The 20,829-nt window shown below is 41.7% G+C and overlaps 1 protein-coding gene across 8 annotated transcripts in view; it reads left to right on the top strand.

Annotated features, from left to right (window-relative positions):
- Positions 1–19,219, top strand: part of Stard13 (StAR related lipid transfer domain containing 13) — a 484,966-nt gene extending 465,747 nt beyond the window's left edge. For all 8 annotated transcript variants that reach the window (XM_048800821.1, XM_048800822.1, XM_048800823.1 and 5 more), the window contains 7 exons: positions 4,129–4,327; positions 9,278–9,488; positions 10,088–10,202; positions 11,111–11,332; positions 11,856–12,073; positions 15,370–15,546; positions 16,712–19,219. In XM_048800821.1, coding sequence (XP_048656778.1) covers positions 4,129–4,327; positions 9,278–9,488; positions 10,088–10,202; positions 11,111–11,332; positions 11,856–12,073; positions 15,370–15,546; positions 16,712–16,829 — 1,260 coding nt within the window. In that variant the 3' untranslated portion in view covers positions 16,830–19,219. The remainder of the gene's footprint in view (positions 1–4,128; positions 4,328–9,277; positions 9,489–10,087; positions 10,203–11,110; positions 11,333–11,855; positions 12,074–15,369; positions 15,547–16,711) is intronic.
- Positions 19,220–20,829: the final 1,610 nt, after the last annotated feature.

Below are 20,829 nucleotides of genomic sequence, written 5' to 3'. Positions count from 1 at the left end.
GATTCAGTGTCTGCACAGGATCTTGAAATCTCAGCCCTACCCATAAAAGACCAGAAAGTCTCCAAATATCCTTCTTCTAAGCCATGCTTGAGCAGGAAGCACCATCCAAGTCCTGCCTAAGGCTCTGTCCTTGATCTGAGGGAAGGAGGATTCATGCAGGGAACTGGACCACTTCCCCTCAAGCTCAGAGTTCATCTGGAACATAAGCACTCATCACAGAGTTGATTCCAGCCCCACAAAGTCCTGAAACAGTGCCAGCATTTCACCTCCCACACTCCCCACTGCAGAGCAGTTTATATATGATGAAGCATAGCTTATCCACTTGCGCCCTTGCAGATGGCTGTAGATGAAATGAGGAAGTTTAGCCTTCAATTACGAACCATTTGTATTCAGACATAGCAGTGCGTGAGAGGAGCCTCACTTTGTTGTCTGCGCCTTTATTTCTGCCCTAAATCAACAGTGCACAGAAGCATAGGTTATACTGGTTCCTGATGAATATGAAGTCAGCTCAGTGCTCAAAATCAGAACCCGCTGCACACTCTCCCTATGAATCTCTCCCTTTCTGAATAAACCCAACCTTTCTTCATTAGCTGAGCAAATTTCTAAAGAAGAGGAAATGGAAGTCCTGATAAACATCATTAAGCCCAGAAAGGATTAGCATAAACAGGATGCCAAGAAGGAGATTTAATATTATTTAGATGAAATTTGAATTGTAATGCAGCACTCATGCCCAACTGCTCCTTCTAATGGAGCAGTAAGTTTTAAAAGCCTAATTATGCCGGGAAGGCACTTCATGCTCAGTGCCAGGGTCCTCTAATCCGCTGCCTGTTCATCACTTTGCCTATCTCAGATATAACGAAGGATGCTTGCTCTGAGACTATCGATTTAAATCATTCCCTCAGCCCTTGGTTTCTCAAAGCTGGGTTTTTAGGTGGAAGACAAAAGAGAAGAGAGAAAAACTAGATGAAGGGAACATTATGCACTATTCATTCTTTCGTTCTTCTTAAGGTGGAGCGAGAGAGTGCAGGCAAGAAAGATGTTTATAAAATGAATTTTGCATTGCTGACCATCATTGCTTCCTTTTTTGAGAGGATATTTGAGCTGGGCTTTGAAGACATATAAAAACAGGACGTGTTATGTAATTTGTGGGGCCCTGGACAAAATGAAAATATGTGATTCCTTCTTCATATATTATTGAGAATTTCATAACAGCAACAGTAGAACTTGTGTGACTGCCCAGATTGCCCACCTGACAGTGATAGACACAGAGGTAAATGAAGGACATAGACCCTCTTGGGTCTTGCTCCTAGTGAAGCTAAGGGAATCTGAGTTCACTTACCACCATCAACAATGATGAGGATGCCCTCAGAAGCAACCCGTTTCTTCAATCTCCATTTATTACATTAAAAACAAAAATCTTTAGTTATCCCCGTGTTGAAAACTTTTTGAAAAAAAAAAAAATGGCTGTCAACAATCACTTGTACCACCATGTGGTCTTGTTCTATGCAGATAGATAGGAGGCACTTTTCTTTGGTCTCAGGACCTCTACACCATTAGAAGTACCTTCTGCTTACTGTGTCCAGATGCTGTCTACAGCAACCAGGAGAAGCCTCAGCCCAAAATAGCTTGAATGTTAGGAAATTCATATCTCACATACAGACAATAATAAGTCAGAAAACAGGATGGTGCCAGGGTTAGTTCATTCATCAGTTCATCAATATCTTTGGAGACTGTAGTTCTTTCCATCTTTCCCGTCTGCCTCTTTAGCTATTGCATCTCAAATCTAGACCAATTTGAGACCACTTTTCCTTTATTAGGTTTAGGACATTTCCTCTGGCTTCCAACAGAAATCCATAGAACACACAGATATTTCCCATGTCCCCTGGAAGGTAAGCGCAGTGTGGGAATGTTATTGTCAGAATTTGAAACAAAACAAATAAATCTTTGACAACCCTGAGACATCCTATGAGCTCAAAGTCAGAACAAACAGCTCAGAGCCTGCCACTGGAGAGCCCCAGACATGTCTAAAATAATTAAAATAACAACATTTGCCGAAAAGAGAAAGAAACTTGGAATCTGAACAATACAAAGAAAACACCTTTGGGAAGTGTATGTGCATGCACATTAGTATGGACCTAGAAACAGAGCTTGAAGGACACAGTAGACAAGAGGAACATGCTCAGCAATTTAAACATAAACACTCTTTTTATAGATCTGATCAATATTTCTCTGCTGTTTAAAAAACATAGGAATTCTTCTCAAATGAAATAATACCAACTCACATGAGGATAAATATTTGTGACTTACACTTAAGAATTCACCTTCAGAGCATTCAGATTCTGAAAACTCCCATGCAGCACAGTTCTGTGATGTACACAGTCCTGGGCCTTCTTCCAAAATTAAAAACTCAAAATGTAAACAAACGCAAGATGCATCTCACTTCAATAATCACCCATCTGATATCTTATATTTTTCTTTTGACAATGCATGCTTTCTTCTCATGCACTTTGATGAAACATGGAGTAGTTGCCAGATAAAGATAACTTTTATTTAGATTCTTTATGGAGAATAAGCTAAGTATAGCAATTTTGCATTTTCTAGATACTTCAATCTTTAAGAATAAAAAAAAAAGTATTGAAGGTTTAAAGTGATAATATGTCTGAATATCCTGACCTGTGAAATTAGGGTTAGGATGATAAGCCTTGGAATGCAAAGAAATATTGCTAAGATTCTGTTTTTGTGACCACAAAAAGCAACTCTGTATAATTTCCCCTGTGATCCATGCAGCTGACATGTATAAAAACCTGAGTGTTCTCTAATGGCCTGGAGTTCTTCCTTTGCTTTAACTGCAGTTTAAAAGAACTGGGGTTTTAGGGCTGCTCTCATTTATAGCAACAATCATGAGAGCCTTTGTCAGACACCTGAACTTGGGTCAGGGCCCAGGTGTGATCTTGGCACACAGAGGAGCTGGCGAGACAACCGTGCTCATATTTTCTTCATTGCCAACTCTGGTGCCACTGTCTACCATCCAGCCACTTGGGAATGTTCCCACCTTGCTTTGCATAAGTGAGCCAACCTCAGAGCCACTGAGGAATGAAAGGAGTAGAAAATAAAGATTGAAAAAACTGAGTTTTGAAAAACTTGATGCCCTCCAGGCATTTAAAATGATCAGACATTCTTTCACTGTAAGCCAGAGCTCCCAGGAAAGCTCAGTTCTTTTTATGGATGGAAGCAAGTCCAGGGTGGGGAGGGCTTCTCGAGGGCCTGAGCTTAACCTGCCCAACCAGGCCAGGATCTTCACTCTTGCAGTGAGGGCTCTGCCTACCTCACTCATCCCTATTCAGGCCATTATTTTTTGGTTTCTTATTTTTCTGTTTATTTGTCAAGCAGGGAGGTGTTTAAGTCCTAGAGGTGAAAAAAGACTGACATGATCATGTCTGAATAAAAGCCCCCCAATTGTCATTCTCAATAGAGGGGTCTATATACAAAACAAAGTGGAGTAGTAAGTGCCAGGCATAGGAGCCACATACATCATGGTGCCAAGGATTAAGCAAATAAGACCCTAAATCAAATTATGTACTTATAATAATATTTTCTTGCGTGGGCATATTCCCTATAGACTTCTCTTCCAAGGGGTATTAAATATGGTTGCTTATCTTGGACCCTTCCTTCCACCAAGCACCTTACTCCCAGGAAAATTTTCATTGCCCAGACTTTCTCAAAATCCCCATGAAAGTGTAAATGCTAAAGGGCAGGGAATTTTGTCTACTCTGCTCCCTAATGACTCCTAGCAAAAGAATGCCTGGCACATAGTGGATGCTTAATCATTACTTTTTGAATAAGTGAAAACAATATTGACATCTACAGTGTGCCAGAACTCTACGGGTCACACAGCAGCTTCACATATGTTTTCTCATTCAGTCTCCACAACAGTCCGGGGCAGTGGGGTCTTATTCTTATCTTCACTTCACAGGAGAGACATCATTGTTCAGCTTTGCATGTAGTAGCTACAGGAGTATTCAGAATTGTGAATTAAAATGCAATTTTAGCTCATTCAGTTCTGGTCCCAAGCCTTCTGGTGTCAGGGAAAGGACAGCCCAGCTAATGTGTCCTGATGGCTCATTTCAGGTGGGTCTTTTTCGCAAGTCGGGAGTGAAGTCTCGAATCCATGCCCTACGTCAGATGAACGAGAACTTTCCTGAGAATGTCAGCTATGAAGACCAGTCCGCTTATGATGTGGCAGACATGGTGAAGCAGTTCTTCCGGGACCTCCCTGAGCCTCTTTTCACCAACAAACTCAGCGAGACCTTCCTCCACATCTATCAATGTAAGTGGGGGTCATACCAATCAGTGTTCTCATGTGCATCCAAACCATTTTTTAAAAAAAAAAAACCCTATAGATTGAATTTTAACACATGAATCCATAAAGAAGGGTGTAAAAATTATAGCCCTAATCTCCTCTCCAGAAATAACCTTTGTTCAGAGTTTGGTGTAGAATCTCCACAACATTTTTTATGCACTAGAAAATATCTTTTTGACATCAAAATATTTCTTCTCAATAGAGCTTTCTTGGTGTATGATCTCAAACTAACTTTCAATGATATACTTTCAAGAAATTTAAAATGATAAGGGTACATGGTCAAATTTATTTTGTATTTGGGTATTTATTAAAACATTTAATTTTTTTAAAAATACACATTTTCTTGGGATATAGGAAATTTAAAGCTGAATGTACTAAAATAATAGAAATTTTTTAAAAAGCAGATATATTTTAATTGGTGAAAAGCAAGCAAACCAAATCAATGCTTCAGCTGAATGCAACTAATTCATATTTTCACTTGGAATTTTTTTTAAATAATGTTAAATCAATAGTTCTCAGAGCAAAGCCACTATAGTTAAAATAATTATTCAAAATAACAACTGCTGATTAAAAATCCTATCCTGCCAAAGGTAATTGTAAAGGGAGATTATTAGAAACAAACATGTAAAGCCAGGTGCAGTGGCTCTCACCTGTAATTACCAGTGACTTGGGAGCATGAGGCTGGAGGATCAAAAGTTTCAGGCCAACTTGGGCAACTTATCAAACCCTATCTCAAAATAAAAAAGAAAAGCAAGAGGGTTGGGAATGTAGCTCAATGATAGGGTGCCCCTTTATTCAATCCCCAGTATTAAAGGAGAAGAAAAGAAAAAAAGAAAGATGTGAATCTTTTCTAGAAATGATAACATTAGGACTATGGATTGCTTTCATGGCCTAAGTCCCTATTCCTTATAGTGGGGGACAAGAACAGTTGGCCAGTGGACTTTCGGTTTACAGCAAAATATGCCTAAAATGGGTCTTGACATGGAATTGACCCAATTGAAGATCCCCGCTGTAGGGATTTCTGTACTAAATATGTTTAAAGAGTGTATAATATTACAAATTCAAAAAGGATTGTAATTAGTACCACTTGTAGAAACAGAATAAAGTGGTGACCCACTAAATAAATATTATTTTCTCCAAGTGAATAGGTTAAGTTGAAATAATGATACACATTGCTAGAGCCTAAACACAGGGTGTTCATGAAAGGGCTGCTGAGAGGTCAAACACCATTTTTCAGTTAAGCCTCCCTATGACTTGGAAGTATCCCATATGAGTCTTGACATTTAATCAGGTCTGGGGCTGAAGTTGACACTAGTGTACATCTAAGGCTAGATTATTTCCAAGAGATAAATGTCTTTGGCTCTTTCTGAGATATAACCAAAAAGCCAGATCAAAGCAGGGCTTTATTTTAGCTGAGCAAACATTTATGGAGTGGGATTTATGGACAGGGTGTGGTGTGGAGCGTGGCAGAGCATATGGATGCTGCCTGAGACTCACGCTCTGCTCTTAAGGATCTTACAACCTAAAGAGACAAGACATGAACATAAATGACCGCAATACAACAAGGTGGGAAAAATAACACAAAAAGGTTTCAAAGACAAGTCCAAGAAAGCTGAGATGAGTGATGAGGACTTGGAGGAAGAGAAAATGACACCCAAAGGTTGAGATATGTGAGGAACACATGCTAGATGAAGCAAGTGGCATGAGCATGTGTCAGAGCAGCTCAAGGTTTTGTCTATCTGTCCTGCAGGGGTACTAAATGTACAATTTTTCAGATGACGCTGATAAATTAGGCCAGGATCACACAAGGAAAGCATTGAAAATTAGAGCAGAGGTCTGTATTTGATCCATTAAGCATTGGGGAACCTTCAGGTATGGTTGAGGGATTTACCAGTTATGATGCTCTCTACTGCAAAAACAACCAAAAGTCCAACAAACAACTGTTTAAACAATAAGGACATTGTATTGTCTCACTTTACAAGAAATCAGAATTAAAACATTGCAATGTTAAGTAATTCTGCAACTCAGTGATGCCAGGGCAAAGTCAGCCTCTCTTGGCTTCCTTTTGAGGTCACAATATGACTGCCACAACTTATAATTGTCATGTCTTCATAAAATCACATTCAAAGGCATAGAGGGGCAGGGAGTCCTCCTTGGGCATTTTTCCTTTTTATCAGGGAGATAAATCTTGCAGAAGCTCCTAGCATGCTTTATGTCTTCTTCTCTAAGTCAGACAATGAAACGAGGAATGGGATTATCATTTTTTGGTTTAAGCCAACACAGTTCATCCCTGAACAGAATGTATGTTTTCTTAGGAAGAAAGGGAAGAATGAATATTGAGTATGTAGCCAACTCTGAGCTTGCCACGAAGGTGAAAGTTCATGAGGACTGTTCTTTTGATCCATGAATGTGGAAGTGGTGTGCAGGAGGTATTTCATAGGCAAGAATGGAGGGCAAGAGAGCTGACGCACTAATGGAGGCTCTGGATTACTTACTGTGACTTCCAGCAGTGAGACTAGAAACTGGAAACAGGACAGTCCATGGATAGACCCTGCTGTCAAAGATTCCAGAGGACTCTTGGGGGAGAGAGGAACAGTTCCCCTCCCAGTTCTCCAGAGAAGTTCTGTTTTTCAACTGTGTTACTTCTTGGACTTTCATCAGATGATGAACATAAATAAGATGTGGTGTGGATCCTGAAGATATTTTAATCCCACCAGTCTATGAGAGGGGAAAGGATGGAGAGATTAAAGACAGCCCTATAGTTGTATGACTCGACAACGGAGAGAATGTGGACAGGAAGAGAAGGGGAGCTCACTTGTGGGGAGAAAGAAGAAAGGTGTTCAGAATAGAGAGGATGCTGAGAGTGAAGGACTGATGGCCACCCACCTGGCTATAAATTCTCAGCACTTAGAAAGGCAGATCTTGAATGGTCTCCAAAGAGCCAAGAAAGGCAGGAACCACAGCAGTGTCATGTGTAACCGAAAGGTCACAGTTGAAAAGGTTCACAGTGAATGTGAATTGAGGGATTAGTAGTTGACCTTCTCAAGCCTTTTTAGTAGCAAATAATGTATAGGAGATATTTTCTGAGGGATAAAAGAACAAGTAGGAAATTAAATGTATAAAGATGACAGATGATTCCTTTAAAATGATGGTATAGGAAAAAAATCTTGGCATGGAATAAAAAAGCTAAACTTTCGATGACATCTTACCTATAGCAGCATATTTAAAAGCAGCTTAGTGGCTCAAGCTAAATTTATAATACTGTTACCCAACTTAAAATCCTAAGTAGTACCTGTTTGAACACAAGCAAGAAAAGAGGAAGTGGTTTTGCTATCATTTAAACAAAATAGCTCTTCTCCATAAACCCAGGTTTATCTTGTACCAGTACATAATAGATTCCATAGGGTGGGGATGGGTTTCAGCACGCTGAATGCAAGGTCACACTTTTCCAGAAATTTGGGTTTGCGGCCTGACTGGAGCCAAGAGTCTGGTCATCTCTGAGATATAAACTCTTTCTACATGATGCTGGAGAGGCACAGGAGAGCCTGACATAGACAACCCACAGGGACCACGAGTCTTTTGGCCATTCAGGACCCAGGCAGAGGTCACACATCGTGGCCCAATCTGGAGCAGGAAGCTCCAATTTCTTTTTAATCATGCACCCCTACTAGTGGTAAAAAGCTGTGTATATTTATTCATCTTAATAATACTGTGTGATATATGATTTAGAGTGCACATTATAAGGCAACTCAAGCAGTATTTATAATGGACAAGAGAAAATATAAACACATTTGGAACTTCTAACATTTTCTTCTCACACCTCAAGGGATTGTCATGAGCACACCCTGCCCCTGATCCCTTGGGAGTACAGATGTCCTAGTGTGGAGACTTCTGCTCCAGAAAGCAGCCTTTTAATAAGGACAGCAGTATTAACTGAAGTGAGCTCCTGACTATGTCAGTAAATTAAACCTAAAGGATCATTAAACAAACACAGCCAGGGGGCAGCAAAATGCAGCACCTAACACCCATTCACTGACTTTCCATGTAGTTCACTTCATAATGTCAAGTTAGTTCCCTTTTAAATCTGCATAGCCAATGCCCACCACGACCACTACCACCACCACCACCACCACCACCATCACAGGGACCACCCTCAAGAAGAATGAAACTGAGAAGGGCTGTCCATTCCTTATAACCTCAGGGAGCCTAGTTCCTCTTCCCCAGGCAAAACCTCTATTCCATAATCCCCCAAGATTACAGGACAAGTGACAGTGAGTTTCTACCCAAAGTCACTGAGTACCTCTTCCCAACCAAATCCTGGTGACTTCCAGGAGCAAGGAAGGGAAGAGGTACCAAGCTTATCATCAAGCCTCTGACCTTCTGGGAGTGCCCCAGGAGGCGCCAGCTGGATACTATCACTCTCGGTTAACTGTGGCCATGCTGGCAGTATGATCTGGCTGCTCCATGGGAGGTGGGAAAAGGTCAGGCTGTTGTCCTATCACTCAGTGACTTTCAAATCACGTCCTGTAGAGCCCTGAGCATCCTAACAGGTGCTTCCAAAGCTGTCTGGTGAGGAGGATGGGCAAGAAAAAAAAAAAAAAAAAACAAATTGGCAGAGCTTCAGTCCATTGCCAACTTTGTCTACTACAGAAAAATCAACTGAAAACAAATGACCAGACTGATTGCTCAGAGTGTGAAAAGCCAGGATAGGGGGGTGTTACTTTCTAAGTATGGCTGGGTCATTCAGACCACAGCTCTGCCTCTCACCTATCTTTGAGGCCTAAGCCATTAGTTACTTCTTTATGCCATTAGTTATTTGGTTTTGGTGGTTGATGTCAGGAAGTGCAGATTACACACTCTGCTGCTAACTCTTTCGGAGGCCATTGCTCTAATGACTTGGTGCCCACTTTTCCTCAGACGTCCCCAAAGAGCAGCGACTGCAGGCTGTGCAGGCCGCCATCTTGCTGCTGGCAGATGAAAACAGGGAGGCCCTACAGACTCTCCTTTGCTTCCTAAATGACGTCGTCAACTTGGTGGAAGAAAATCAGATGACATCCATGAACCTGGCTGTGTGTCTGGCCCCCTCCCTTTTTCATCTTAATTTATTGAAGAAAGAAAGCTCTCCAAGGTAAGTTTTCCTCAACAACCGCAATCCCAAACCAGGCCACCCCCACAATTCATAAATAAACTCCTCTCATGCTAGATTTCAACTTGAAGATTTGTCAGCTCTCACTTTATAATCAGAACATGCTCCAAAACGACCTCATTCACGTGACTCAGGTTCATGGAATTGTCAAAGTAGTATTGAAGAAGGCCAGTTGATATCCAGAAAGCCTGAGGAGTTTTGTTTGTAACAGTGGGAAGGAGGGGAAAAGTACACAGAGTTGTATTTTACGATCTTTAATTTTGAAAGACTATATTTAAACAAGAAAAACAAAACTCAGGAACATGTAGTTGGGTGGTTTCAAACTTTAGAAAAAAATTGATGCATTTCTCCTCCCACAGCTCTTCCTGCCCTTGTGTTTTTCCAAGGCTTTGGTTGTGAGCTCTTGGGCTGTTAGCCTGCCTTGGAATATCTAAGATGTGTGGTCATTGTTTTTATTTGGAAATGAGAAAGCCTGGGCTCTGGATAGCATCTGGGGATGAACAGAAAACAAAAGGGATGCGCTCAGTATTGTGAAAAGCTCTTTGGTCTGTGATCTGCTCAGCACTCACATTCAATTACAGAGTCATCCAGAAGAAATATGCCACTGGGAAGCCAGATCAGAAGGACCTCAATGAGAATCTGGCCGCAGCTCAGGGTCTTGCCCACATGATCACGGAATGCAACAAACTGTTTGAGGTGAGCAACAGGCTCTGCCGCCTTCCTCCTAGCTCTTGGAACTAGATAAGAAGCTTGGAATCCTTGCTGCGTTTATGGTTTATGTCTGTTTGTTCCTGACCTTATGATGACAATAGTATGCTCCATAGCTCTGGGTTTTGCCTCCAAGAAACATGAGGAGCTAGCTATACAGTCCAGGCTTTGATAGAGACACTTGGAGGCACTATGGTGATGATTTTTTTGTGCAAACAATTGCATCACCTTCTGTTGTCAGGTTCAAGGCCAGTAAGCCGATTTTGTTATATTTGATTTTACCTCAGGGCTTGATTAGGCTCCACATCTCTGTGTGTGTGTGTGTGTGTGTGTGTGTGTGTGTGTGTGTGAGAGAGAGAGAGAGAGAGGGGAGGGGGAGGGGGGGGAGTAATGACAGCTTAGGAGTAAAGCCACAGATATGCGAAAGAAGTTAAGTGAACAAGACTTCTGACATATTTTCTGTAGTAAAATTGGCATTTTTCAATGGGAAGAGTGTACTAAAAAGGTAAAGCTATTTCTAAGTCGTTTTTGATGTTTCCTTCACAAGTCTATTGCATTAAGTCTGTTCACAGAGTAGAATTGTTGGAGCTCACATTTTGACAAACAGAATAAAAATAAAATAAAAAGAAAAGAAAAGGAAAATGGAAAGAATGAATGGGAAGTCATAGAAGTGTTCTGAATAATAAATATAACCTCAGAAACATATTTGTATTTCCTGACTTCAGGAAGGCCCCTCCCAGACTTGGCAGTGATCTTAGAAAAACATCTAGCCCTGTGACCCTTGGCCCATTGCTCAGACCTCGGTTGTTGATGAAATGACTTTGCTTCCTCTAACCATTAGTCTCAGCATTTCCCTTACCTCAGTGTGTTGCTCCTCTGTGTACCCCTTGCTTCAGGTCCCACATGAGTTGGTGGCCCAGTCTCGCAACTCATATGCGGAGGCTGAGATCCACGCACCCACCTTGGAAGACTTGGGGACGCAGCTGGAGGAGAGTGGAGCAACTTTCCACACTTACCTGGAGCATCTTGTCCAGGGCCTCCAGAAAGAAGCCAAGGAGAAGTTCAAAGGATGGGTCATGTGCTCCAGCCCCGACAACACAGACCTCGCTTTCAAAAAGGTAATCTCCCATTAGCCACATCTAACAACTGGGGATTTGTTTTTGCTTACAAATGGCTGCTCATCCATAGGACTCAGCACACAGGTGAACAGTTAAGACATTTACTGTTCAAAGACCCTGTCTAGAGACTGCTCAGCAGCCCTGCTGCGTGCAGTCAGGAGTCCAGACCATGGTACCAACTTTTGGATCCCAATCCTATCTCTGTCAGAGCTGTGTAATGTTGGGCAAGTCACTGCCTCTATTTTCACATCTGGAAAACTGGACATTCTAAGAGAACCACAGTCAGAAGGGGGCTATTAACAAGTTAAATATGCTTAGAACAGTGCCTGGCACACAGTAGGCACTGCGAATGTTGGCAATTATCCTTTTGATTGTCATTATTATTCTTAAGCATAAAGATTAAATGGTGTGTAGCCTCGCTCTCCATTGACATGATAAGAGATTGTTTTTAAACCCCAGGAGAAGTGGGGCAGGTTTTTGTGGGACCCTGACCTCTTCAGTTTCCACTGGTGTCTTTCCCAAGGTGGGGGACGGGAACCCCCTGAAGCTGTGGAAGGCGTCTGTGGAGGTGGAGGCACCCCCCTCAGTGGTGCTGAACCGTGTGCTGAGAGAGCGCCACCTGTGGGACGAGGACTTCATGCAGTGGAAGGTGGTGGAAACGCTGGACAGGCAGACAGAAATCTATCAGTACGTGGTGAACAGCATGGCCCCCCATCCTTCCAGAGACTTTGTGGTTCTCAGGTAAGCGTGACTCCGGGTTTTATGATGTCCTGTTCCAAAAGCAGGACGAGAGCTGCAAATTTAAGCACTGCTTGGAGTTCTACCACCTAAATCCAGCCTCTGCTGGGAACACTAAGCCACCTCTCATTTCCCACAGTGAAACCTGACTTGGCCGTATTTATGCCTGACTTCCTGCGTCTTTACCCAATTTACAGCTCTGCTCGAGCTCTCTTACAGCCCCTCTCCTTGTGGAGCACAGAGTTTATTAGGCCATAAATATCATTCATTTCCCCAGAACAGAGGCCCCTGAATAGCTGCTGTTTGTCCAGTTGCACTTTCTGCCAAATTATGCAAATCGAATCTGATTGGCTTTTCTCCTGATCTTTGCCTTTCTCCCCAAGGAAAAGCAAGTCTTCATTAGGTGAAACTCTAACACAGGAATGTGTATAATTTCAAAACCCTTCTGTCTAACTTCAGATGTTCATGACTAATTACCGTGCCCGGAAACCTTGGCACAGCCCTGCAGGTCTGCAAATGCTGAGACACTGGACTTACAATCAGATTTCAGGGCCTGGCAAGGCTTGGTGGGTGTTGTGCCTGCCACTGAAATATTGTTTCTGATTGATTTATGAGTTGAGTTCCAGACCCCTGTTCCCTGGGCTTGGAATGAGATGCTGAAGCAACAATAGGAAATTCGCACAGAAGTGCAATATTTCATCAGAAAGAACAGATTGAGGATATTAAAGAACCTGATACAATGTGATTAGATCAATATATTCTTTTTATTAAAAAACTAAGCAAACCCAGTCTCTTCTCACAGATCATCAGTGAAAAAGGAATCACTAGTGAAATTCCCAAATGTGTATTTAAAATGGTTTCTTTATGAAACTAGTTTCAAGAGCAAACCAAGGGTTACTTTTTACATGGGTTCTTTATTCCTTTGGTATTGGTCCTTGAGCCCTTAACTTTTAGGGGTGAGTTTTCTCTAAATATATGTGTGTATCCCAGTAACCTTGGGATTCTGGTGGAGAATGTGGGCGACTATAAGGGTGGCTTATTACCAACAGTTGTTGGGACATTAGTCATCTGTGGAGTTGAATTTCAGCCTTCATCCTCACAAGCAGAAAGTCGAGTGGTTGTCCAGGGTGCAGCCAGAGGAATGGGCCTTGCCGTAGCATGCCTCTTATTTCCCTGCAGAAGAGGGGGAGGGGGAGCCCCTGCATGGAGCCTCCCCCATTCCACCCGTACAGCAACCCTGCCAGCCTGCCATTTATTAGTGTGTCAAAAATTATACCTCATGCCAGGCACTGTTCAGCCTCTGAGGATGCCCAGGTGAACACAACAGACCGGGTCCTGATCTCTCAGGATTTATATTTTACTGGGGAAAGTGGGTTGATAAATAATAACAAAAAGGGGTATGCTTATTTATCCTAGGTGGAATAAATAAGAAGGAGATGGTAAGGGTGGAATTTTAAATATAGTGGTCAGGGTCATGTCTTACTGCATGGATACAAGACTTGAAAGAGAAGTGAGTGGACCATGACACTCTGGAGGGGAGCTTGGCAGTTAGAAGGATTAACGATGATGCACCAGACCTGGTTCCTGCCAACAGGAATTCCTTACGTTTATGACACAGGAAGGTGGAAACTGACAGGTATGATGAGGAAGTGGCAGGGTTGAGATGCACCCTGTCTTCAGAGCATTTGCCCATCTGGGCTGGCATGTGTGAGGTTGGTCATCTCTTAGGATCACCATGGTTACCTCTCATTTTATAACCATCTCTAGCTCCTCAAGAGCTACAGTGAGAGTTACTGAAGCTTTTCCCGTCTTAACCCCACAGATCTCTAAGCCTGTCAGTCTTCATTATTTATCATATTGCCATGCATGAAAAGAAAATGATCATAGCCCAGGGGAACTTTCTGAGCATTTGTGTCAGGCTTGGTTACTCCCAAGTTCTGGTTGTGTGTCTTCATTTATTTTCAGTTACTATAATAAAATATCTGAGCCTGGGTAATTTATAAAGAGTAGAGCTTTATGTAGCTCACAATTCTGGAGACTGGGAAGTCCGAGAGCATGGTGCCAGCATCCACTCAGCATCTGGTGAGGGCCTCCTGCTAGGCCGTGGCATGGCAGAAGGCGTCATGTGGTGAGACAAAGAAAGCATGCCAGAGAGAGCTTGCTTCTATGACACAGCCAGTCCCTCAATCACCCTTTGATTCATCAATCAATTAATCCGTGAATGGATTAATCTGTTCATGAGGGCAAAGCTAAAGATCCCACCTCTCAACACCACTGCACTGGGGACCAAGTTTCCAAGACACGAAAATTTGGGAGCACGTAAAAGCCATAGCATGGCACATATCTAATAGCTTATCTTCTTCATGTGGTGGGATGGGTGAAGTCACAGATGAGACCCCTGAGCCAGGGAATAGGAGCCGTGAAATGAAGAGTAGGAGTTATAATACAGTCTGTTATCACAGATCTCTATGGTGGAAGGGGAAGTAAGAGGTGCTTACCTGGATGCCCTCATGGTTCCTGACTCCATGTACAATTATTTTCCAAGTAGTAGCCCCACTGAGTTTGAATAACTCCCGGGACAGGGAATTCAGGGCCTCGCAGGGCAGCCGGTAACAGCTGCGGGCAGTTCACACAGTGAGTGTCCTCCATACTGAGCCAGCATGTGCCTTCCTGCTTACACTTCTTGGAGTCAAATCAACTATGGTTATTCCCCCCCAACCCGAGAGCCACTGAAGCATTTGGAGAGAATCAACAGGTCCACACGGGGTTAGTTTTCTTCTAATTAGGCACCAAAAAATCGTTTATTTAAGACTTAAATCACCTACTCCAGGAAGCCTCCCCAGTTGCCTCCTCTGACCCCCTGCGTCATCCCAGAGCCCCCCCTGTGCAGAGCAGCATCAGTGCCCTCACCAGGGTGTTTTAGAGTTGTCGGTGTCTCCTCCTGCCATGTGTGTCTTCGTGTCCCTGTGGCTTCTCAGGGCCCAGCACACGGATGTCTCTGCAGATGAATGGAAGAATTGAGGGAGTCCTAACTCCTAAACCCTAAAGTCATCTCTTCATTAATGGGCAAGAACTCCCCTTCCAGGACAGGACCTCAGTTTGGGGTTCCCAATGCAGGTCTGAAAGCCTTTGAGTCTGAGAGCTGAAGCTTATGGAAACCATTAGCTTAATCCAAGTAACTAACATTGGAATTTGAGCCCATGTTTTTGGCAGGAGAATCTAAGTGTAAACCTTAGCTCTGTGTTCAGGTTTCTCTTTCTCTCTTAACTGTAACTGATGTGTAGCTTGTTTTGCTCCAGGACCTGGAAGACTGATTTGCCCAAAGGAATGTGCACCCTGGTGTCCCTCTCTGTGGAGCACGAAGAAGCCCCACTCATGGGTGGTGTGCGGGCTGTGGTGATGGATTCTCAGTATTTAATAGAACCATGTGGTTCTGGCAAGTCCAGACTGACCCACATCTGCAGGATAGACCTGAAGTAAGTGGCAGCTCCTGAGCATGGCAGGCACGGGTCTCGGGAGCATTCTTTACACACAGCTCATTCACCAGGGCCTTGTTGTGATTTCTAATTTCACTACTTCTTTTCCTCATTCCCATTAACAGACTTCTACAGATGATTGCATATTCCTCCTCTATTTCCTAAAATTCTAACATTTCTCCTCCTGTCCTTTGCTCTTTTTTATTGTTTCTAATTTATGCATTCACTTACTTTTAATTAACAAGCAAAAATTATGTATATTTAGTGTGCAGCATGATATTTTTATGTCTGCATGCATTGCTGAATCACTAAAACAAGCTATTCACATATCTATTTCCTCATGTTCTTATTTTCTATGATGAGAACACTTAAAATCTACTCTCCTGGCAGTTTTTGAGAATACAAGACTGTTATTCATGGTAGCCAGCATGTTGGTCTCTTGAACTTGTTGTCCCATCTAAAATGGAAAGTTTGTCTCCTTTGATCAACATCCATCTCCTAGCCCCTACCTTACCCCAAGCCTCTGGTACCCACCATTCTACCCTACTTCCATGAGTTCCACATTTTAGATTCTACATAATAGTGAGAATATGCAGTATTTGTCATTCTGTGCCTGGCATATTTCACTTAGTGTAATGTCCTCCAAGTTCCTCCACATCGTCACAAATGACCAAATCCCTTTCTTTTTGAAGACTGAGTAGTATTCCATTGTATGTGTAGGCCACATATTCCTTATCCATTGATTCACCAGTGGACACTTAGGTTAAATCCAAATGTTGCTGTTCCCTTCATTTGGTTTTGTTTTGTTTGTTTTGTTGTTGTTGTTGTTGTTTTGTTTTGTTTTTTGAGAAAAAAAACAAACTTAAATTCAATCCCTTCAGGGAACCCAGCATACTGAGCTAAGTTCTTGGTGGAGGTAGATATAAATTTAGTTTTCTGAGTAAATTCTAGATTCAGTGTGAATCTTCCTGGTTTAACCCAAGGAGTTGGTATAATTTATAAGCAGCTGATGGCAGAATGGGGTCCTCAGATCCTCAAGGCAGCAGCCCTAAGTTGTTGCACATGTCCTGGTGACCAGAGCCCAAGGACAGCCCTGTCTACCCTACAAATTGCTGTGATTTGGAAGAAGACATCCCAACTCCCTTTCTGGTTTCTCTCCCTGCAGAGGTCACTCTCCAGAATGGTACAACAAAGGCTTTGGACACCTCTGTGCAGCAGAAGTTGCCAGGATTCGAAACTCTTTTCAGCCCCTCATTGCTGAGGGTCCAGAAACTAAAATATGAGTTTCCCCCAGTGTGACATCAAACTCAGGGAACAGGAAGCTAAAACAGACATTTGTGGCAGAGAGTGTGAGCGTGAGAAAGCGAGCAGGAGAGAGGCGCCGGTGAACGTGGTTAATCGTTAAAAATGGAAACACTGCGAAGTTGGAATGTTGGAGATGCAAGAATTTTCTGAGAACTTTTTCAGCCTTCCTGGAGATGGCTACATCCCTACTAATATAATATTTTTTAAAAAATCAGAACATGTATCTATGCTACTTAAAATGAAATGGATTAGTCCTTATGCATTGCCTAATTTGCTATTTAAAAGCTTCTAAGAAGCATATTCTTAACTGTAAATAAATGTACATGTAGCATTTGTACATATATGTGTATATCTCTATCTTTCTGTATATATATGTAAAATATTGATTTTATATAGAATTGTCTGACTCCGTGAGTCCCTTCCTCACACAGCTCTTCCCAAGTTTCCCTGGCCCCACTCCCTACTGGCCCTTAATCTAAGCAGAGCCCGCTGCTAACACCAAGGTGTGAAAATTTATCATCTGTCAGCTTTACTTGATGTCTAGCCAAAGATTAGCTAACCAAAGGAAAATAGCATTGAAAGGTTCTTAAGCATTTTGCCAATTTGTTTCTGTTGTTCAAAAACCGAGAGTGGAGTGCTGGGAGAAAGCACGAGAAGGAATCCTTACTCCTCTTCAAAGCAAAGCAGTGGGTGAGAAGTTATTGCCAAAGTCTAGATTTCAAGTAGCATCTGGCAGTTTCAGTCAGTGCAATGTCAGATGGGCACCAATGACCAAATCAAAATCAATACGCCACCCCCCAAAAAAGGGCTGAATATCATATCATACCTTTTCATATTCACAGAGAGAGACTCTGTGTTGTCTCAAGTTTTCATAGACGTTTCCCATAATGTAATTAAATGTTCTTCTATTTGACCAGTGGCCTATGTGGTCATAGTTAATTGGCATTTCATTACCAATGTATTGCACTGAATTTACTCTGGACACCAGACAAAGGGAGATGACGGTCACTCAAGAGTCCTGGATAGTCACAGCTTCAGGGAATTTATATTTTGCTATATGTGATATTCTTAAAATATAATTCATTAAAGTCTTGCAATTTGAAAAACAGGGTTTTAACTAACATAAGACCAAAACTATATTTTAATTAGTTTTAGAAAATATAAGCAAATATATTAATTCTATGTTTCTTCATTAGCCAACTCAAGCTGCCTATGCATATGACCCCACCTTATTTATTATTGTACAGACTAAGCAAATTAACTTTTTCTTAACCATTTGCAAATGGGTTAAAGTTGGCTTTTTTTAATTATTGTAATACAACTCTAGTCGTAAAAATAACTTATTGTGCTTGGTTTAAAGGAGAGATTTTCTGTGGTTGTCTATGACAGAGACGGATATGATTTAGCAACTGATATTGGAGGGAAAAATGACTGTTTTCAGGTTTTTTTGTATTATAAGCATTTATGTGATGTCTTCTCTTATAAGAGATGTGCAATTGTCTTATTGAGAGGAATAAAAAAACTCTGCATTTGGTATGGTGCAAGGAAAATCATGCTAGGAATTTTTCATTCCCATGTCTACTTAAGATGGTGGCAGCAAGCCCACGATTTACCATTTGGGCAGTTCTCTGTGAGCAAGACAAATATGCTTCTACCATGATATCTTAAATTTAATCATATATCCAAGATTACTTTTTATGCATCGACAACATCATTAATGAAATTTAATCTAGCTAAACACTGGTCCTGCTCCAGAGGTAGGACACTGTGTGTTTGGAAAATAGAATAGGCACACCAGAATGAATGGCATCATATCGCACAGGGCAGTGCTACTCTAACTCTAGCCCACACAGGAATCACCTGGGGATCTTATTAAAATGCACGCTCTGACTTAGGCAGTCAGGGGTGGGCCTGACATTCTGCATTTGTAATGAGCCTCAGAGATGCCACGCTTGGAGTCCCAGGGACACACTTTGAGGAAAAAAGACTTAGAGGATACTGAAAACATAATAAAAACAAATATGATTGTACTCCTGACTTCCCCCCACCCAATTACTTGTCTTTTAGTTTTTATGCACATACTAATCACATCACCCCTGTAATAACAACATGGTGCACCTTTAAAATAGAGGAAAAGGGCAGGGGGGATGAAAAGAAACTGCATCAAGCTTGTTTGTCAAATACTACAGTATTTTATTCATCATTTTCTTGCCAATGGAAATAAAATATAATATTGCATTTAAATATTTATTTATACCTCATGTATATTTTTACCTCAATTGTTGGTATCAATCATCGACTGTAAATAAATAATTGCCAAAGCAAATAAATTTATATACATTAAATATTTCCTATTTTCGATAAAATACATGTTGATTTTCATGCTTCATTCTAAAAGTGGAAAACCTGCTCCAGGAGGAGGATTTCTCCCGAAGGGTGTACCATGAGCTTGACTCCTGGTGTTGTCTGTGGTCAGTCTCGTCTCCAAATGCAAGGATGTTGTTATCAGCAGACATTCACTAGCAGGTTAGACACTGCCTAACCTGAGTTGAAGGTGTTAAAGTGATGGGTAGGGTTATCACACACACACACACACACACACATTCAGGTATAGACATAGAGAATCTGGAAGTTATAAAACATACCGATAGTGGTTTTTTCAAGTATTTAGTGAACTCTTTACTACATTTTATTTTTGTTGAGTAAAGACTTTATAAAATGATGGAAACGGCACCACTAGGCCATGAAGAATAGCCACAAGTGACTCTGAGCTCCGTCCTTGCATTCTTGAACTTGTGCCCTGTAGATTTTACTTCTAAAAAACAGCAATGATAACCCTTGGCCAAGTAAACAGGCACCCCAAACAGTCTCAGCCATAGATTCAAAAGCCACAACAGCCCCAAAGACCATATGGCCCCATAAAAATTTTTCTGTCTCTGCTCTTCACTCATCTCCTATGCCTTCTCCGTTACTTCAAAGTTTTGCTTTCATAAGCAAAGGAGGAATTCCATGTCCCCTGTTCCTCTTCTAAGTGAAGGAAGAGAATGTAGTAGTACAAATGGCTTCCTGAGAGCATGGATCATATGAATTCAAACTTGATTCTAAACATTCTTTGTGTGATTCTTAAGTGTAAAATTTCTACTTCTGTCTTTTGATATTTGATCATGGAATGAACAGCCATGTGACTTCCAGGGAGGATGGAGTAAAGCAATAGAATAGACCCCAGCTAGGTGAAGCGTCACAAAAGCCAAGTCAATATATATTTACATCACAGGAGCGAAAAAGAATAATAACCTGCCATTGCAGCCTTGTACCATTGCAAAGCCATGAAGTGTTAATAACTAACAATTGATAATGTGCAACCTGTGACACCTCTTAAGCAGTCTATATCCTTGTCGACTTTCTCAAAAACAGTGTATACTTCCACCCTGATAACCCCTGATAACCTCAGGCCACCTCAGTGATTCCTAGCCACATCCTCCTTGTGCACAGCCAAGACGACTCAAAATTCCATCACTGTACCTCTGGAGCCAGATGACCCACAGGATACTCTTCCTCATTCAGCACCCAACCAGCAGGAGCAGGACACAGCAGCCAGGGGTGCTGATTCAAAGGAGACATGGTATGAAGAGGGAACAGTGAGACCCAGGTGATTCTCTTTATTATGGTAGTTCTGTCTATAAGGTTTCTATAAAACCGAGTTTAGTGCCTAGTAAACCTAAGGGAAATACAGAGTTAGGTCCCTGTGAGTCTCTGATCACGAGGCTTTTGTCAGACCATCGATGCAAAACCTTGTTTCTTTGTGTTTCTGTATAAAGACACATACACACACACTTAAAATTAATTATCCACAGTATTTCTTTATAATACAACCCTGGCCAAGAAGGGTTTAATGTTTTCCTAACCTTGCTTAATGCGACCATAAATATCTTGGGTTTTCAGCCTCTCAACAATGCTCTTTTGACTACACTGCTTGAA

This window comes from Marmota marmota, unplaced genomic scaffold, assembly GCF_001458135.2.
Source record: "Marmota marmota marmota unplaced genomic scaffold, marMar, whole genome shotgun sequence".
Classification (NCBI taxonomy): Eukaryota; Metazoa; Chordata; class Mammalia; order Rodentia; family Sciuridae; genus Marmota; species Marmota marmota.
This window is presented reverse-complemented; position numbering and strand designations above follow the sequence as displayed.